Here is a 21,926-nt window from a genome sequence, read left to right as displayed (position 1 = left end):
GTAGGAGGGCTCTACAGAGGGATCTGGGCAGGCTGGATCAGTGGCCCAAGGCCAATTTTATGAGGTTCAACAAGGCTAAGTGCCAGTCCTGCACTTGGGTCACAACAACCCCATGCAATGTTACAGGTGTGGAGAAGAGTGTCTGAAAAGCTGCCCAGTGGAAAAGGATCTAGGGGTGTTTGTCACAGCCAGCTGAACATGAGCCAGCAGTGTGCCCAGGTGGCCAAGAAGGCCAATGGTATCCTGGCTTGTATCAGAAATAGCATGGCCAGCAGAAGAAGGGAAGTGACTGTCCTCCTGTACTCGGCACTGGCAAGGCCACACCTCAAATACCATGTTCAGATTTGGGCCCCTTGCTAGAAGAAAGGCATTGAGGTGCTGGAGCGTGTCCAGAGAAGGGCAATGAAGCTGGCACAAGTCTTATGAGGAGCGGCTGAGGGAACTGGGGTTGTTTAGTCTAGAGAAGAGGAGGCTCAGGGGAGACCTCATCGCCCTCTACAACTACCTGAAAGGAGGTTGTAGCAAGGTGGCTGTTGGTCTCTTCTCCCAAGTAACAAACGATAGGACAAGAGGAATTGGACTCAGGTTGCACCAGGGAAAGTTTAAATTGGGTATTAGGAAAAATTTCTTCACTAAATGGGTTGTCAAACATTGGAACAGGCTGCCCAGGGAAGTGGTTGAGTCACCATCCCTGGAGGTATTTAAAAGACATGTAGATGTGGCACTTCGGGACATGTTTTAGTGATAGACTTGTCAGTGCTAGGTTGGACTCAATGATCTTAAAGGTCTCTTCCAACCTAAATGATTCTATGATTCTCTGATCCTTTAAGTCAAAAATGTAGGCAGAGTTTGAAAACAGGTATCCCCAAAATTACATTCCACACATATCCTGTCTTAAACATGAAAATCATTGTCAGAAACTTAACTCAAATTCTGATACACTTCCAAACGATGCAAAACTATTTCTGTAATCAGTGAGAATTTTGCTTAATTAAAGAGGGTAAGTCTGTAGAAAATTTACTTCTTTTTTCATTGAAACAGTTCTGTTTCTTAAGAACTACTTTATTGCAGTGCTGTATATTTGAGTTTCTCTGTATTTATTATTATTAGACTGGCTGTCTTTAAAGTAATTATAGATTTACAGATGTGGTTTTGAAAGAATGATGTAAATTGCTTTTACATAAAATATACTTTCTTATTAAAACACAAAGCAGAAAACTTGATAGGTCATATTCTGAAGCAAGTTATACTGCTGTAAATTTAGAGTTATTTCACTAAATTCTTTATTTTCAGTTCAGCTACTGACATCAATGACCAACATTTGGCTATTTTGCTTAACTAAATTAGGGACAGTTTGAAAATTGTTTGATGAAATACTGTGCAGTTAGTGGCAGTTTCAATAAATGAAAAATCATCCATTGTTTATTGAATCCAGACTTTTAATGGAAGAACATCCCTTCCATAATTGCACAGAATTACTGAACTGTATGAATTGCAAAGTAATTCAAGTCAAGATAATGTCAATGAAAAAAACCTGAGCAGGAAAGAGTTCCCAGGGACTGTATAACAGTGCCTGCCAGCAACTTTTATAAGCACAGACCTAAAGAAACGCCTCGACCACAGACACAACTGTGCTTGGCTTTTTCATGCATAATCTCCCAGGTGTTCTGTACACCATGAGATTACCTACGATGCCTTCTTGTTACTTCACACTAAAATATGGGATGTAATAGATGTTTTAATGACATTGCTGGTCTTCATTCAATAGCCAATATTTTGTTGAAAATTTCATTGGTAAACATGTGTTATTCATTCAATTTACTCTTCTTCCAAGACAAATGCACTTGCTCAACAAGTCAAAACAAGTGCTACACTGCAGCTGCTCCAGTAATAACTAAATGCTGGAAGGCTTTCTGTTGTTGATACAAAACAAGTGGAAAAGCAACACCCTGCTTTTCTTATGCTGGTTTGATCCTGGCCAATGCAAGAGTAGGAGGAAGTTACCACAATAAAAAGATTGAGTTCTGGAAGTGACCAGAATTACGAGAGTATAAGTCTGGGTATTATCACGATCTTAATACAAAAGGTAGTTTACAAAGTGATTCCTCAAAGTCTAATTTTTCTTCTGGTTTCAACAGTATAAAGCACTGTATCCTTCAGTCTCCGAAATGCAAAACTTTCACTCCAGTTGTTCAGCTGTATCACGAATCACAACAAAAGATAAACTGCATACATGTGCTTTTTAATTCTACCAACAGTGGTAGAATTAATCTCAGCTGAATCTTCTTCCATACATTTTAAAGTTGAAAGTCCAGCTGGTCACAGCTTCTAGGATTAACAGTAACAGGTTGTATTTGGACCTACTTTGTGCTTTCAGTAGTAGAGTGTGACAAAAGAGGGAAGCATCGTAACCAAGGGTCTGGGAGGAGGCAATGAACTAAAAATCACATGCAGTTTACTATTTTGAATGTGATAAGTAAGGGCCCTGGATTTCTTCATTGTTTTAAGTCACACTGTATTACAAAGGCATTCCAATCACAAATACCTATGTTAAAAATACATATCTGCTAGTTTTTTGGTTGTGTTAATTTTCATCAATGATAAATCTTTACTTGAAAGAATAGAACAGATCAAAGATCACTGTATTATGTAGTTCTGAGCTAATGCATAGATAAATCAGCTAATACTTACACCACCATGCTTGAGGTTGTTAATTTTGTCTTCATTTTCAATGATGTCTAATTTGCTTGGGCTTTGGCAAAGCCAGTACATTTTGATACCATCTGTCAATTTTTTTTCTCATATTTAGTTTTGTTTTTTCTCTAATCACAGATCATCACAAAGAAAACTAACAATTATTCCCAGGTTTCTGACTGTGTGTGAAAGTCAGGATGTCAGATCAACACAACCTCAAGGTTAACAAATGACAGAAAAAAAGATCCCTCTTGGGTTCAGCTGCAACTGAATAGGAACAAAAGTTATACCTCTGAGATCCAATGGTCAGAAAATAGGTGTAAGTTATAACTGTTTTGACACTGTAAAAGTATACAGATGGAACATAACTTTTCAGGAGGGTGAAAGGGCATATATCATCATAGGGCAACTGGCAGGGGAGTAAAAGCTAAACATTAAAGCCCATTCTATCTTCCCACATCCCCTTAGTTCCTGCTCATGTTAACCCTCTGCTCACTTCCACCCAGAGGTGGCAAGTCACTCCACCATTTAGCATTCACACATGTCATCTAATAAACTCCATCCATTTCCTGCTGTGGACTTTGTCAGAAAAGCTTCCATATGAATTGTTTCTGCATGCCAAACTGGATAAAACTGGATAGGCACTATTTTCTGCTTATCCTGTGCTCACATCTTAGTATTTTAGTATTACCCATACCCATTAACACTGACCAGACAGTCCACAAAGAACAGTCTAGCTGTAAAAACAATGAGGAAGAAAACCCTCAAGAACATCTTGCTTAGAGAGCAGAAAAATGTTTTATTACATAAAATAAATTAAAAATTATTTTGATATGCTATATTATAGATAGGATGTTAAATACATTTGTAAAAAAATAGCTGATCACAGACCATGTGCTCAAATGAATTCAAAAGCTCATGGCTCAAATAAATTCAGAATTCCTCAGATTTATACTTTGTGTGCACAAATATATTCTGAACTAATTGCTGTAGTAACTGAGTCATCCCTTAAAAATTAAAAAGAGATTGGAATTTCATTTTATATAAATTTTTAGCCCTAATTTTGAAGGTTTGCTCTGTGCTTGCTTGCTACTGGCCAACACCAAGGACCCACCTAGGAGAGCCTAAGCAGTGGTGCTGAGAAACAGAGTTATGGGGCCAGAAGCACAGCAGAGACAGGCCCTCCCAGACATTATACCTGGGGGCAAACAGGAGGAAGATGAGGAGGAAGAGCAGCTAGGAGACTGGGCAGCCATGGTGAGGAGTGACACTTTCAGACAGCAGGTTTTAGCAGCCAGTTTAGGAGCTGGCTGTGACTTTAACAGCTTTTTATACTGATTCAAACCTCACCCTCTCCTCTGCAGCTCTGGTAGTCTAATCTGATCATGATTTATTCTCACAGAGATTATTTCACCCACATATAAACCTCCATATGGAATAAGTCCCCTCAACAAGAAGGAAAAAACACCTGGACTTTTTTTTTCCTGAATGAAACTTAAATCTTACCAAAGTTAATGAATATTTAGATCCTCTTTCAGGGCAGAAACCCACTGACTGTTAGTGAATTAAAAGATCTCTGGATTGGCCATCCAGAATTACACCTGCACTGCCAGAGGAAAGGAAAAGCAGTCTTCAAAAAAATATTTATGCCATAAAAGATCTGAGATTAGCTCCAGGTAACAGAAAAATAGGTGGTGATCCCTCACAGTAGTTTACTTTGGACAGACTTGAGGAGAGATACACAGGAGTCTCAAAATTACATAAAAAGCAATAAAACAATTTCCAAAGTAGAAAGAAAAAGCATGACACTTTGAACACACAAAACTGTTTGTGCAACAATTGTCTGAGCAAGATTATCACTCCACTCCAAAAAAAAAGTAGCAATGATTGATGTCAATGTATAAGACAAGAGTAAGATCCTCCTTCTCTGTAACCACTCTGCCACAGTCACAGAACGGCTGAGGTTGGGAGGGACCTCAGGAGGTCATCTGCTTCAACCTAGAGCTGGTCGCCCAGGACCGTGAACATGCTTGTATCATTCTTGCATTTTCGCTGTTATTCCATCTGGAACTGCATTTCTCATGTTCCTCACCAAATTACTTACAAACACAATATCCAGGTTGATTGTACAGGTATCTATAGGTGTAACACATCTCTAGAACAGCAAAGATGTTCTAAAGCTTGTATTACGTGTTATAATACTGGCTTCTCTTCACTCTCAATAGTTGGGCTGATGTGTCTCTGACAAAATTTGGGTTTCTTTCTGAGCAGAGTGTAAGAATGAGCAGGGAGTGGGAACCTGACCACTAACATAATGCTTTTATTTTAAATGCAATCTCTTTGGTACAACACCATTAAGAATATTTGGCATGCATTTTACAGCATTTGATCAGCCTTTGCAGATGTTTGTGCCAAACCTTTGTTTCTACTAGGGCTAGAAGTGACTACTGCCTTAATCTTTGGTGATAGGTCTGGTTTTCTTTTTCCAGTCATTTAAAACCATCTGCTGCCCATCCCCAAAACTGGAAGCATAACAGTCTCTTCTTTTGGGGACTTGCTTTCATTCCCATTTTGATGAGAGCACACTCCCTACATTGTTGCAGCATGATTCAATGGAGTCCATGGTAAATCTCATTGACCCAAGGTGATATAATGTTAATAAAAGAAGCTTCATTCCTGTCCAACAGTAGATGGTAATGTAAACACAGGATGAACAGGTCATAACTTATTTGGCAGCTGTGCCCATAGAGCCAAGTTTTCAATTCACACATGTGCCTGTTTCATTGACTCGAGTCCTGTGATGAACCCCTTTCACATTAGATGTCTCCTGTACACACCCATGTGCTAGTAAGCACATCCTTTGCATTTTTCCATTTCTAAGGAATACGTACAAATATGGAGAAAGCAAACCTCAACTGTTGGGAAACCAAAATGGGGGCAATATATTGTTAATTTTAATGACAGTACTCCCTCCATTCTGACCTAGTGAGTGCAACATGAACTCGATCTACTTGGTATTCACTTCATAGCATAAAATGTCTCTGGATTTTCCATTACTATATATAGAAATATATATGTACATACACTTTATAAAATATTATTTAAATATATTTCCTTAAATTAATTTTTTATATATATAAAAATTAATCTCCTTGTAAATGTGATCTCATTATGATATATAGCCTCAGTAAACACAATTATAAATTCAACAGTTTATGAGGTGATGAAAAAAAATATTACTTTTTGAAGACCCATAGTTGATAGCTATAAGATGACATTAATAAAGGAGCACACCAAGGAACCAAAGAAAAGAAAGAAATTTATTCTGAAATAATACCTAATTTTAAACTACTTTGATAAGCAAAACAATATTGTGCCACACTACATATATCACTCAAAATTCTGAAAAATAAACTAGCCCTCCCTGAAAGTCATCATATTTAATTTTATGATTTCATTTACACTTACCAATGTTTAGCACCAAAGAGGATTTAAACATTATGATCTTTTGAATACCTTACTATGATATTGAGCAAATTGTGTGTTTTGTTTGTAATCATATAAGTTTGTAACTTAAATCAACATGTAAAAACCTTTTAATTATGTAAATGCAATTGTCTGTAGTTGAACTGTAGGTTTAACCTTTGGTACCTGAAAGACATAGTACAGACTTTTAGCTTTCACAACAATACTGTTCAGTTCATGGTGATAATCATACGCAGTACTGTGTCAGCCTAGTCTCACAGCACAGCACTTGTCTTTTATATCTAGAACATGATGCATGCTGGATGATAAACTATTTACAATAATGCCATAATCGTGTGTAGTTTACTACTGCAGACAATTAATTCTTCATGGCACTTAATTTCCCAATAACTCTAACTATCGGTGTTTTAATAAAATAAAATTGAAGGTGTATTCTTTTGTCTTGTGACCCTTAAAGTCTTGGGACTAGATTTTCACCTGGTATTAATAGTTTTATAGCTTCTATTCCTTTTTGCGTTCATTCATTTTAGGAAATCAAGTTTACTGTATTCTTATAAATCAAGTTTGTGGAAAGTGAACTATGGAACAACAACAGTAAAGGAAGCATATATATATATGTATATCATCTTTAGTGAGAAGAGAGCAATATGGTCAAACCCATGTGTTTCAAAAACTATCAGCTATATGAAAAACATTATAAAATAAGAAGTGTTTGAAGTTGCTTTCCAAGCCTTTAGAGTGCCCGTTTTCAAGAACTGCATCTGTTTCTGGATGTTGATTTGTTTTCATTTTTGTTTTTCTGCAACTACAGGGGGTAACTCTGTCTCTTCAATGAAAACTTAGATGTGCCCATAAATCATCAATGCACAGAAAATCTCATAGCACATATTATACAAGTCTCAAAAAGCTCATGGGAACTGGCAATTCTAGGGATGCATAAGGAACTCTGAAGTTTTGGAAAACCACAGAGAGATTATTTGTAACAACAGAGGCTTGTCTCTTTTATATCCTCATATTGTGAGCTTCAGCTCTTGCAGTACTGTTGATAGACCTCTCACTCCTTCCTTGATCTCTTTGGAGAAAACTCCAAACTGAGATCGGAGAGAAGAAGCCCTTCTCAGAACAAAGAAAATTGTGTGATTTTATTCTCAGAAGTACCAAGGATCCTAAATGGAAAAGGACTGGTTTAAGGATCCAATTTTGCAAACAACTGGATAAGGCACAGCTCTTATTGACCTAACAATGAGATTACTCAGCACCTCATACCACTGAATTCTGCTGCTGTTTTAGTCTTCAGCTCTTTGGAGCAGATCCATAAACTCTCCTCCTTATTTCAAAATGTTACAACAGGATGTAATTAAGTACAATTAACAAGGAGGTCAAACGGTCATCTGATAAACACTGGCCCAAACAGGCAACTTGAAAGGTCAGGGCTGCTAAAGCTACATAATATTGATGGGAAAGCATATTATGATTTAAGAGGGAAAAAATCCCAATGACTAAAACTGAAGAGATTTACATGCTTTCTATAGTACATACACAAAGCTATGCACACAGACTGATACACATGCACACATGCCTCGGAGAAGCACAAATCTGTATTCTGAAAGCAAGAGCTAAACTAACCACACACCCTCACTCCATTGCACCAGATCTCAAATCTCAGTTTTGGTGCTTTTATTCCAGTGTTTCTTTTTCATTATTTTGTAAAACTGTCTATTTTAAGAACAGTAAATAGACTTGTTGCCCTTATAGAAAAGCTTTTTTTAGACCTTTCTAAAATAACACTTGAGATCACCATGAGGAAACACAAGGTGTTGCGACGCTCTTAGAAGAGAGGTATTTTACAGAGCGTACAGCCAGATAAAAAAAAGGCTTCACAGTAAGAAACCTATTCCAGTACTCTGCAAGTTCAAAGAATAAGAGTGCAGAGAAGGGAAAATGAAGACAGAAGTATTTGCCCATCCTCATTTTATGGATTGGAAAACAGGCACACTATTTTCATTCTCGATCTGAGGCTCTTCAGGTTTTTCCTATTTGGCTGCTCAGACATTTCACCCTCTGACTTTCATATTTAGGCTAGACTTGGGCTGGGACAGACTCACTGTAAAACAGTTGCACACATTTCATGTACAAGGTGGCAAGGTAACCTGGTTAGGAGTAGCAGATTAACCTTCGGGATCACTAACATGTTAAGACTTGTAGCTATTGACAGATACCCCAGCTGAGGTAACCTTGGGAACAACCTTCCCAAAGCTATGCTCCTGCTGGATCTCAGCCATCATAAATCACCACAAAGACTGCAGCTGTCATGGGGTTGTACATGGGGCTTGCTCTTGCTCCCGTGGCTTTATCATCCATGGTACTATTCACCCAGTCTTTTGATTTCTCAGCTAACGTTTTTGCAAACCATACAGCTAGAATCCCACAGCTCCAGCGTGCCATCAGGTTCCGTCTGCCCGCTGCTCCAAGATCAGACTCACAAAGCATTGTGTCTCTGTTCTTTCATATTCTGTAGTCTAGGTTTGCCAGGACAGGATTTAACAGCTCTACCTCCAAACCTGATGCCATCCATATCATAAAAGTCCAACACAGTATCATTCTGAAATTATTTTGCAGTACCTTATAGTTGAATACCCCACCCGTATTTCCCCCTCACTTTTAAAAAAGGGATGATTTATATGGATATGCCTAGACAAATTGTTATCAATTTATAATAATTACTCTGGATTATGGGTACAACTTTTCCACATAATATGAATATAGCTTCATTAATTTGACTACAGTTAAATACATGAGAATTAGAACAATAATTTCATTTGATAGACAGTCTACAAAGGGATAGAGTCACAGTATCATTCGGGTTGGAAAAGACCCTTAGGTTCTCATAGGGTCTGAATGTAATATTGCTAAATCAGATAACGATAAACCTAACAGAAATTTCAGCTATTTGAATTCCTACCTCCTCCTGATTCTCCTCCATAAAGAGTTAGGTGGAATTTTGCTTCTGCAAAGCCACTGGTTGTCAGCTATGGATATATATCATGTACCAGCACTAGCTGTCCTGATTAGTTTTCTAGGCTCTGACTCATTAATAATTGTTTTCTCAGTTTGCCCTGAATTACAGCAGGACGAAAAGTAAAGCCACATTCTGACAAAGTACCGCAGATGTCATTGAGTTGTCTGATAGTGGTCAATAAAGCCAAGTTCTATTGCACTGGAGCAGTTGCTGAAAAAGAGCTGGTAACTAAACATTTAGATTCACCTTTTGGAGCATCCCTCAGTAATAGTGAGAAGTTTCTTATGGGAGAGCTGAGCTGTAAGAGCTCTCCTTTTCTACTTGCTTTATAGTAATTTTCTGTACAGAAACAAATTCATAATTTAGTACAAAACACAAACCAGCTCCTGCTTGGTGTACCCCACCCAAAAACTTAAATAATGTAGTTGTCAGGGTTGACAAGTTCTGCCTGCTGTAGCATTTCTGTGGTTTATAGGAAATTTTAACCAGGGGTGTTATTTTAAGAGATGAGCAAATGGGGAAACCCCATGGTGGAGCCAATAAAATATGAACTTTAGGTGCAATGGAGCACTCATAAATATGACTCAGAACAAGGGGATTCATTGTTTCTCCCGACCCCTTTTAGCTGCTCCTCTGATCTCAACCTCTCTGTGTGCGTCATGGCAGCCCTCATCCTTTAACCTGCGGTTTTTAAAAGCTAGGTTCTACATTATTTATGGCTGCAAATGTTAGTAGCCAGTCTGTGTACTCCTCACATACACACACTGAAGGGTGGGGGGAGCTACATTTTATTTTGCAAGGATGAAAACTTTTGCCTGGGGAGCCAAGTGCCTGGGGAGGTTGAGGTAGTTGCTCTGCCATGAGGGACTAAGAAGAAAACAGTTTCCATCACCTGCTAGGCTTACTAGGAGAAGAAACCCATAACGGGACTCATTTTCTCTTTCATTTGCACATTATCTATCTTTATTATGTTATTTGTCCTTTCTCTGTCTGGATGCACCTTCTTCTCCATACCATGATGAACTTTCCTCCGCTTTTGTAACTCTGCTGGCGTGGGAAATGCTCTGAGTGCTACAACATCATGCTCCATGTAAGGCACAGAGGAGTGGGACTAACTCTCCCAGTAATACCAGTTCCTGCAGAGGCTGTTGTTTCTCTGTTGTGAACTTTTCCCATGCTCAGCAGGTCTGTATCCAGCCCCACAGGTTGGCTGTTGCCTACTGAGAAGAAGAGGGCTATCCTCCCTGCAAGGCTTGGTCTGTGCTTTGCCATTTTTCTCTCATGCCTGCTCTCATTCCTTCCCTCTCCATCTCCTGTCCTGTCGCCTAGTCTCACTGCTTGTCCGCCTTTAATCCCTTCTGCAGCCAAATGCCACTGACAGAAAATTAAAGTTCAGTGACCCTGCCTAGACGGCAGGGGTTAGAGACAAGGGAAAGGACAAGTAGAAGAGGATGGGGAAAAGTGTGGGAAATAATTATAAAGTCTGGTAGCAGCCAGAGTTCTTCTGAAGCCCTGGGGAGCCTTTCTTTAGCTGAGGCTGCAATTGGCACTTCATAAACTGTTCATTCTGTTATGTGGAAACACCAGATGACACCTAGAATGATCAGACTGTAATCAATCAATTTTCTGTGAAACTCTATTAGTTTGTGGGTAAGCTGAAAGGAACTGCCATGGTTAAAAAGAGAAGAAAAAGGAACTGCCCATGTCATAATTATCTCCATAACTCAGGCAGTAAGTAGGCAGGTAGCCATGGTAAAATTCTTTGCATAATTTAACATTCAGAGCAAATAATAACAGGGGCAATAAGTGTGGGAGATCATGTATGTGCCAAACTTGTCCTGTTATTTACACAAATAACCTGGGGTTTAGGAAGACAACCAAGAGGCTCTCCATCCACTGCATGGCAAGTGGATTCCTCCCCTAATATCCTCCGCACAGAGGCCTCTCCACAAGCCTCCCTCTCTGTCTTTCATGGCTAGTCAGAGTCACTCCAAGATTGTGTTTTCCTGGGAAAGTATGTACTGTACAATACATACAATCCCCACAACCCCACCCAAAGTCTGTGTTTAGTCTGGAAAGGAGCACTTTCTAAAGAAGAAGCGGAACTGGGTCAGCCGTTCTTCCCAATGGGAAAAATATTAATAATAATATATATTTTTATATATCCATACATATATATAGCTTTTCACCATGCACGTCTAACCATCTGCTAAATCAGTTTCTCTTCAGTTATCTGCAATTTCTTTCAAATCTGTCGGCAAGGAAAGTCAGACAGTTTTATACCCCAGTTAATGGAGAGCTTGACATTTTTTTGGCTGGGTAGATACAATAATTTACTTGGATTTAAAGTGTTAACTTTGGCAAAAAAAATAATTGACAGTTATAAAAACATTATTTTGTTAGATGATATTTATGGATCACACACAAACCTATTTTGAGGTAGAGCTATGTAGTTCATAAGGTTCATGTAACATGAGAGATTTCAAAGGAAGTATAAAATATTTCAATATAAAACAACAAATGTAGTGTAATTCCAAAAAGGAATATGGAGAATATTTCTTGCTCAAAATCAAACCCAATCCTTAACAACCTGCTCTGTCATCACACAAAAATTGGTTAAAACTGCCTAATGAATTGTAAGGATTCAGTGAGGATTTTTAGGGAATGTCATCCTGTGGGTAAAGTCCTTTTGTTCTAGAAATAAATAAACCTATTTTGCAAAAAGCTGTCTTAATATTTAAATTGACTGTAGAAAATTATTTAATCATTAATAGTTATTTTTAAAGCTTGATTGCATACCTAGATCACAACAAATCAGTTCAGCTCACTAGCTGGGTGACTAAAATTTTATTAAGGGAAAAAAAATCAGGATTTCAAGATGCCAGTGAGGTCTACTTTGGGTGAAGATTAAATGAGACCTGCTTGATCTATTTTGTTTTAAATTTTATGTAAAAGAGTGAAAAATAACATCTTATTGACTTGGGGTTGTCATTCAGAAGAACTTTACAAATGTTTCCTCATTTTTTCTCAGTATTGATCCAGCTCCACAAATAAAGACATGGGCTTTATTTGTTATTTAACAAGTTTTATCTCTGTAATAGCATCCCTCTGTCCAAGGCAAGATAATAGAAGTATTTCCATCACTTCAGTTAAGGCTGTGTCAATATTTTCATTAGAAGCCTGCATTTTATGGACTAAAACTGTACCACAGCCAAGGAAATTCACGTAAGGTTAAAATTAAGACAGCAACATCTGAAATCCAGTGGAAAAGAAAGAAAGAAAGTGTGCTCATTCCTAAGCCTTCAGGAGAGAAGTTAATGATCCTGAGGCCTTTTTGTGTGTATCCTTCAAACCCAGCTCCCTTTCCACAGCTCCTGGCATTTTATAGCTTAGCACTCCATATCCCTCGCCGATGATATGTTAGCTGTGAGTGGAAGGCTGTAGAAACTGAATTAGTTTAATTTAAGAAACTAGCTACTATATATGCTGAAGGTCTGATTGCAGTTAGGAATCCTTTCTTTTTCATGTGTAACGAAAATACATTTGTACAGATATGCAGTGTAGATTGATGTACTGTAGGTTTCTCAATGTAGTTGTATAAAAGTTGTTCTCTGCCATGTTAGCATTCTCCGATAAAGACAATGGGCTGTAAATCTTGTGAATTTATGTATTTGCTTAGTGATTCAGGTTTTTAAGAAGAACATAATCTTCAAGACAGTGTACAAACTTGGGGTAGAGAAGCTGGAGAAATATGAACAGTCTTCTATGCCTCAAACAGGCAAAATTTCTTTTCATTTCAATATCTGATTTAAGAACTGATCACAACACATGTGGTTTGAGGATTATTATAATTAAGATTGCAGAATCACATTGTGTGTGGACAAGATAAGTTGTCTTTCTGGGGTATATTGGTTACTTTAAAAATCTCCATAATATTGTATCCTTCTTTAAATTAGCATGTGTAGGTCAGGGTCACAAATTTTATAGTGATCTTCACATCTGAGTTTTTGAAATGAATTTTATATGCTAAGAAAGAAAACATAACAGAAAATCACAAAACTTGTATATATTTATCCCCTATCTTATTGAAAATTCATATCAATTAATAGGAAAATATGGAGAAAGAAAACAAATGCACAAATCTATTTAGAGAAAAACTTACAGATGTGTTGTAAACAAATGAAAATACAGACCATTTGAATGGCATGAGAAGGAACACTTAAGTAGAGTGGATTTAATGATCACTTTGATGCTAATGGAAAATTCAGCCCTTGAAATTTTTAAATGTAGTTTATAAAAGTGCTGCTGTTTCTCCAAGCCTCAGTCATGTACATATTTTTTTATTCAATCCCCCTCTTTTGGTGAAAGGTGAAGAGTGGGAACACTAACATTTATCTTAACAAAGTCCTTCCCTAACTAAATTTTCAGTGAGCAGAAAAGTGAGTAGGACTACATGAGTATTATTTGTCTGTTCTCTGAGGAACAGGGTATCCTATATAAGTCATTTTGGGAGATCGGCCAAAAAGAAGATGCCAGAACTCTAAACAGTCAGGGCTTTGCAACAATATAATAAAACATAACAACAGGATAAAAAAACACCCAGAGAGGAAAACAAAGTCCTGAACTTGTAGGTGATACAATCAGATCTTTGAAAACCCCAGTGTATTTAGTGGAGGATTTATTCTTTGACTGCTGGACCAACCCCAGTTAACTCTTCTGTTACACTCATCAATATTTATGGAGAGCTGCCAACGCTCACAGTCTTATACAAAATACAGGACAAGACATAGTTTTTGTCTTGTTGTATCTTTGAAGAAAGAAAGAGATGGAAATTCTGGTATAAATTCCAGTATAAAGAGAAGGTGTTTACAATTTTAATTTCAGAAGTAAATGCTGTCTTGTTTTTCTCCTTGGTTGCTTGACAGAATTATAATTGCAGTTCCCTTGATTATTTTTTAAACATGTTTTTGAAAGTCAGGTATTTGCAACTCTTACATGTTGATATTTATCAAAATTAGCATATGTTTCAAATTTTACTCTTTAATATAAAATTACTTGTCCTTGTCTATTTTTTTACTTTACTTTTAAATCTTATTCAGCCTTTTCAATCTTATGCTTAGTAATTCCTAACCAACGTCTCAGCTACATATTTCTCGTTTTAATATATATATATATCTTAAATTGTTATAACTGGTTACAACTATATACAAAAGTTTCAATTTAAAATATCATGGTGATTAATAAAGCTTTATAATTACACCTTATGTAATTAATGGTGTGCAAGTATGAACATGGTGAATACTATTTCCAGAGCAGATTAATTTGATGCAGGTTGACTGAGGCTTCAAATCTAAAACCAGTTGAGTTATTACTGTGCTGCATCAGCATTTATTGATTTTAAGGTACAGTGTTAGCATTCACTTATCACTGCATATTTTTCCCCATTGTATATTAAAAGAGCTTGCCCTCATCTGTCATGATTTTATACTGCATAAATCATATAAAATGGTTACTTGTTTCCATGATTTATTTCATTTTTATGTTAATTATACTGAAACATAGGATTGTTTAATAAAAACGTTGAAGCTAATCCATATTGGTCATCAATATTTCTTACGCATGTTACATGGTGGAATGCGCGATAAACCACAATATCCAACATGTATGGAAGGGCATTTAAAGTGAATTAGGATTTAGACTCACTTAATGCTGAGACACATTTTAATTTTACAAAGGCCAAATAAAACCTGGTATTTACACAGTAATCTTTTATATGTTAATGGTGTCTATTAATCATAATCGCAAGAAAAATAAAGCATGTTACCCCCAGATTTCACAGTTTAGAAACACAGGATACGCTTTAGCTTCTCAAAATTACTTTCTTAAGGCAACACTGGCTTCCCAACAGAATGAGACAAATATTAGAAACTTCCCAGTCAAGGTAAGACATTCAGTGGAAACCTGCGTGCTTCCAGAGACGGTTTTTGTCTGGGGAAGCACGGCAGGATCAGGCTAGGACATATCTGACACTGAGCCTTCAAAGAGTTTTCTACTCAGACACTGTAAGAAGTCCTCTTGAAATCAAAGACATTTTGAGAAATCAAAGGCTCAGTCCCAGCTAAATAGTCCTCAGAGCCACTGATGAAGTGGTCTGCAACATATTTACTGAGGGTATTTCTCAGGACACACAAGGAAAATTTTTGCGGGATCAGGGCCTTGACTAATGCTTAGGAGATCAGATAATTTCCTATTTTCCTCTATAACATTGCCATTTTAAATTCAGCTGATTCCAGATACTCTGGGTAAATCGAGGCATAAAATGATAACTTAAAAGTAATACACGTATAATATGTAACTCCTTAGGGATGAGGAACACATTTTCAAAAAACAGAGGTTTCTTTTTTTTCTAGTCTGCTATTTCAGGAGCAAGAGCAACAAGCAAATATATTTAGAGTTGTGGATGTATGTTGCTCTTAAGGAAAAGGTCTCAGAATGAACACCTCAGTATCTGCCAAATAATTAATGAAAAGTAATTTTATTATTACAACAACTAAATTCTAGGGTGTCATTTTCCTAGAAATTCGAGTTGTTGAGAATTTTAGTGTTTGGAAGCATTTTTAATCCTGCAGCAAGTATTAAAGACCTGGTAGACATAAAAGGTACAGAATGTGTGTGAAAATCTGAAGGTATTTTGGAACATATGCCGTTGCTTAAAAAGTTTCTATAGAAAGTATTATCCTGGAAAGCAAGAGTTCATCATATTTTCTACCAGTTTATGGAGAAACTTCAAGTTTTCAATTAAATCTCTTGCTATTCGGATCAAATGAGAAGGGGGTTTTAGCTAACTTTATGAGTCCTCCAGCATTTAAAATACTTATAAAAATAGTAAATACATTCCATGAATTATTTGCAGCTTTCTTAATGAGATTTAAGTTGCCTTCTATTAAAGAAATCTGTAACTGCTTTTTTAACCACAACATAACTGGTAAACATGTTTATTATACTCAGAAGCCAATATAATTTAGTTGTATCAGTTTTTGTGTCTGAATTGATATCAGTTTCAAAAGCATTCTTTGCTTGTATGCTTCTGATGTTTAATGCTCTACTTGTTACTTAATTTATTTATGACACAAAATAAAAACCATTGCAGACTCTGAGCACCATGGCAGTATAATAAAACACAGTCTGTGGTTATTAAATAGAAATAACAAAGAAACAGCAACAGATTATTTAAAATCCAGCCATCCAGCTGAAAAGATAATAAAACTCTGACTCTTACCAACAGCAAAAAAACCCTAAATAACCTAAGAATTTTTTTTTCCAGAAATGGCTTAACTTTTCCCTTTTCATAACATTCTAGGCTTTAAAATATTAACAACTGATGTTTGTTCATGTCTGAGCTTTAAGCAAAACAGTGAGGGAAATAACCAAGCAATAGGCATAAGTGTTTGATTTTTGAGATTTAAAAAAAAAAAGGAGTTAGTTGGCCTAAGGCTAGAATTTTCATTACATCAATGAAAGAAAGAAAACAGAAGCCAGCAGAGGGGAGTTATAGAAACTGACTTTATATAAACAGTGAGAAAAATCTTTTTCCATGGCCACCTACAACGTAGCTACTTTACCATCAGTGCGACTTTTCTTTTACCGGTGGCACAGCAGCCTGGGCCCGATCCTGCCCTTTTAGAACCTGTTACAGTCCGGCCGAGGAGGTTTGCCCCTTGCAAGATCGGGCTAACAGTCTGTCAGAGAGAGCAGAAAAAAAAAAAAAATTTCCACGTACCTAAATTGACAAAGCTCATGACCATGTCAGCATCATTCAGAAAGTTGGTGTCATGCAGGCTGGCTAAGGGAGGATTCTGTGTGGTCAGGGGGGTCATGCGAGATAATTGTATTCTCCGCGAATATCCATTTGGAGAGGCAGGGTATCCTTTCCGCATCCCTCTGCTCTCCCCTGCCATTGATCCCTTTAGTGAATACTCCAGCTCCTCAGTATCCTCTTCATTTGTCATGGCATTGTACAGGTCCAGCATGAAGAGGGGTGCAGAAGAAGCCTGCTTTCCTGGTGAAAATGGTCTGGGTCTGTGAGGTAAACCCAGGATAGAGAGAATCTCTCTCTGAATCTCCCTTCTCTCATGGTTCCGCAGCCTCCTGTAAATAAAACTCGAATGGACATGATTGTCTCCTAAACCTCCCTGTGCGTGACCCACCAGAACCCAGCAATTCCAGAGCAAGCCCATGAAAGCTTTGAGCACAGTTAGGTTCATCTTTGAAAAGAAAAAGAACAAGGAAAAAAAAATTTTAAAAAATCTTTTCTCCTACTTGTTCTGAGTTCCTATGAGGTCTGCTTTCCCAGTGGCTGAAAAATAAAATTTACCTATTCTTCATGTCAATGTCATCTCTAAACGTAACATCTTTCGTGATTTCTCTCCCCCCACCCTGTTTAAATATTATGGAATGTGTCAGGTTGCAGTTATTTCTAAGAAAGCTGAAATTCAGACTTCCAATTTTCCACTGTTGTTATCGTTTTTTCTGCATTTATGGAGCAGAAGACCAGTATTTTGTCAGCTGACCTAGGCATTCCTATATAAACCTTAGATAACCAGGTCTTTGGTGGGGAGCTGTATTAGCAAGAGCTGTTCTTCTGACACATTGTAGTTCCCAGAGTTATCTTCCCTCGTTATTCTGAGTTCTTCGTACACCTTGCGCTCTTCCCAAGATAAAATCCTGAGTCACAGATTTGTCTTGATCTGTACCTTGGTGGTGTAACACATATTTGTCCAGCAGTCTGGTGATAACTTTAACATCTTTTGAATCGCTTGAGTGTAAAGTAAATCTAAAGCATGTACTAATCAAATTAATGTGTTGCCATGAATTTACTCGCAAAAAAAACCTTCTGTAAATCCATTCAACCCTTTTCAGCTTCTGAACTGTTATTTCCAACTCTAGCAGGCACAAATATAACAGCTCTCTTCAAGAGAGATCTAAAGACTAATGTAAGCACAACCCTGCTGGGAAAGAAGAGGCTTCTCATTGTAATTTGAAACGGGTATAGCAAAAAAGTCCTTAACCCTTCTCTTGCCAGACAGAGCTTTAAACCTCTCCCCCCCTCAATTTACAGTAATATACCCAATTTTGTCTGTCGGCTGTTTTTTTCCTAACAGCTTGCAGAATTAATTTTAACTTTAACAATTTTAGGATATATAGATAGCTAAAGGCATGGCGTAATGTGGAAGCCCTTGTGAGTCTCCTTATGAGTCTATGGTTTAGTAAACTTGAATAGGAAACTCTCATAACAGACTTAAATAGCATCTCATTAATTCAAGAAATGTTTATATTTTAGGTAAGTTTAGCAAACAAAGGTGACCTTTTTAATAAACTCTGTAGGAAATTTTGTCTGTGAGGCTTGATTCACTCTTCTAAAAATTTTGGGAATGCAATCTGAGTGAAAACAAATTTATTCAGCAAGTGAGATTTTAAGTTGTGCATAGCCAATGGTGTAATTATGGTTATAATCACAACTTTCATAAACTGTAATTTGCAATGATAATTTATTCAAAGTACATTTTGACTCATAAATTGCTATACTACATTCCTCAGTAAATATCAAAAGCTAAAATTTAATCCCACAGCCTATTATTAACTGCAGAAAGAAACAGCTTAACTGAAGAAATAAGAAATATTAAATAGATTTTAAAGCTGCTGCCCATGAAGTTAAGGTTCAGCTTAGAATTTTCTGACAGCCAGCAACTGGTGTTTTCCTCTCACTAAAACAAAATCACAGTGTTAAATTTCATATTGTACAGATTACTGGTGATCATTTTCACCACTCCTATGATTTGCTTTTGGTCTTGAGGAGACTTTCCTTTGATGAAGGGGAGAAAAAAAGGACAAAAAAGTTAATACATGACACTGAGGAAAAAAACAAGTATATAAAATGCATCCTGTCGGGTTTTCCCTTACATGACTAGCACCTACTCAGCAAATCACACAGTTCTTGCGTAAGCTTGGGAGTGTGACAGCAAGTATAGTCACACCCTAAGAAGGCAGGAACAATTTATCTAGTATATTAAGCGCAAATGAGCTTTTCTCATATATTGTGAGTCCTAGCCTATATTTACAGTCTAGTCCAGCTATCATTAAAATGCAGCTGATTCTCTCTCATAAATCAGCACACGTAATGGACAATGCTTCTCTCAAGGAAAGATTTATATCATACTAGACCTGCTGAATTAACACTAAAATTAATTATGAGGCTATTTCACAGAAGTTCTGTTCTTCTCAGCAGAAGAACAGTCAGAATTAGAATGTTTTCTCTTGTCATTGAGATTTTCCCTCAAAATCCATTTGTTGTAAGAAAAACGTTATTTCCCAGTTTTGTTTTTCTTTCACTTGTCCTGCTCAGACAGTTGCAATGATACATGAGACTTTACCATACATATGTCTTTTTTGAATTTGGCCATCATGTATCCTGCAACAAGGTTTATTTCTCTTTTCCAGCAATATATTTTCCTTTTTCCCCTAAGCATTCATAAAAGCCAGTGGATTGATTGCTCAGGGGATTTAAGTCCTCAGCCCATCAGTATGTCCAGCAATAGAAATTTCCTATATTATCCCACCAGAGTGTCTGGAGTTCCACATTTAGTTAATCTTTTGCATTTAAAAAGCAAAAAATGCCCTCAAGTTTGAGGATGCTTCTATGTAATAAACATTTTTCCAGACAGAAACTGAGTAAGAAAACATATAAGCTAGTAATCATATGTTTGATGAAAACAGCTTCTGTTATTTTCAGATGGAGTCACAACCAAGCATGTAACATAAATGCAAAGGATTTATTTTACATTAACCTACCCTACACAGAGGCACCAAACATCCTTAACTAGAACACAAAAATAAAAATAGTTTTTATTAATATAAACACAATGTCCTTTTGTAATAAACCTGTGTTCCATAAACAATCGTTAACATGGATATCTCATACATGGGAGAGATAGCTAGCTCTAAAAATGAAAGTCTTTGCTAAAGAAATGAAAAGGATCTGTAATATCTGATAGGTCCCATTTCATATTTCCAATATGAAACAATTTACTTCTAAAGAAAAAATACCACATACAATTTCAGCATGTCAAGATATTTTATTTGATAATACATAAAAATAGATTGGCACAGATATCTGGATGTAGTTTAGGTTAGGGTTCAGTTTCAAAGTCACCTTAGATCTAAGTTTCAAGTTTTACAACAAAAAATTATTCCGAGCTGTTTGCATAACATTGAAACTTAAAAGAAATGCCACGTTCATGCCATTTTTAGATGCAGTCAAATCTAAATAACATTTGAGGTCAGTATAAAGTATTGACCAAAAATCAAAACCAGGGGTTTGAACAAGATGCCCCAGAGATTCCAGTTTTACCCTGCCTCTAAAACTGAAATTTTGAAATATAAAACCTGCACACAAATAGATCTTCTTTCTTCCCCAGGTTCTTAACCTGGAAGCAACATAAGAAATTACCTAACCAGCCCTTATCCGGTCCTTTAAAAACAAAAGGAAAACTGAAATAACTCCAGAAGTGAGCTCCCATTAGGGACAGATTTCTGACAGTGGAACATGTAGTCAGCGGAGCACCTGGAGAGCAGGGTCTCAGGGGCAGGAGAGCAGCAGAGCACCGTGCAGGCACCCCTGGCAGCATGAGAGAGGAAGTAGTTGCAAGAATTTCTTAAACATTGTGGCATATATGTACATGATGAGTGAATTCAGGGCTCATTTTGTTTGTACTAACCTAAACAATGTTAAAGCAAATATCATAAGGGAAGTAATGAAACCCAGGAATCCAGATCTCACCAACGTCAGATTCCAATGGATCATAACATTGCAACAGTGAAAAAAATTATAACTACCCAGCAGGTCACTGCAATCACTGAGGTTGCAATAGTTTTTATGGGCAATGCCCACTACTTGAAAATATGTAAAATCCGTGAATGACTACTGAATGCAGAATCCCTCTGGGTTCTCAATATCATGTCAACTGAGAATGATTTTCCACAACAATGGTTCTTTGTAACTGCCTGACAAAATAGATTAAAATGCAGACCATCTCCAAGATATTTTCAGCTTAAATCTGAAACCTACACATGCACACTGAATGATTCTGCTGGCCCTTTTCCTTTTAATGACCAGCTAAATTTGACATTCAGATCAATATTATGCATAAATAGATGATCCACCACTAAAAATGTGTAAATCTGTCCTTGTTATCTCTCTGCAAGGCTATTGCTGCAAAAGGTACATGGAGAAATGCTTTTATGAAAAGGTTTCATGAAATCAGGAAAATCATTAAAGGTTAAAACTACAGATTGCCCAGCAAAAAGAAAGCAAGTCGTCTGAACTCTTCCTGGGACAGAAGCATTACACAGACACGGCATACCTGTAGCCAAGTCATATTTACAATGGTACAGACTGCATGAGGCGTACATTCAAGCCTTTGGACTAAGTATGTATATGTTCATATGTTCCAAATGTCCAATCTACAAAACATGTATGACATCTTTCACTCTTTTTTTTTTAAAATTTTATCAAGTTGGATGTTGTATGATAGTTGTATTACTCTGCAAACATAAGAAAGAAACACAAAAATCTTTTTCTGTATCAATAAAAGATGTGTCTCCTAATACAAAGGGAATTCCATTTGTAATGGACACAATGTGAAAATTGGTAGAATTAGCTGCAGAAACT

The 21,926-nt window shown here is 36.9% G+C and overlaps 1 protein-coding gene across 2 annotated transcripts in view; it reads right to left on the bottom strand.

Moving 5' to 3' along the window:
• Positions 1-18,083, bottom strand: part of BMP5 (bone morphogenetic protein 5) — a 60,823-nt gene extending 42,740 nt beyond the window's left edge. The window contains exons 1-2 of one of the 2 annotated variants that reach the window (XM_074820789.1): positions 17,953-18,015; positions 16,980-17,347 (exon numbers count right to left, since the gene is read on the bottom strand). In XM_074820789.1, coding sequence (XP_074676890.1) covers positions 16,980-17,229 — 250 coding nt within the window. In that variant the 5' untranslated portion in view covers positions 17,230-17,347; positions 17,953-18,015. Of the gene's footprint in view, positions 1-16,979 lie in introns of both variants that reach the window. The other variant, XM_074820788.1, reaches the window with a different exon arrangement.
• Between the last annotated feature and the right edge of the window lie 3,843 nt (positions 18,084-21,926).

Source organism: Strix aluco, chromosome 3 (assembly GCF_031877795.1).
Source record: "Strix aluco isolate bStrAlu1 chromosome 3, bStrAlu1.hap1, whole genome shotgun sequence".
In the NCBI taxonomy this organism is placed as follows: domain Eukaryota; kingdom Metazoa; phylum Chordata; class Aves; order Strigiformes; family Strigidae; genus Strix; species Strix aluco.
Note: the sequence above shows the minus strand (reverse complement) of the source record. Positions and strands in the feature narration are given on the sequence as shown.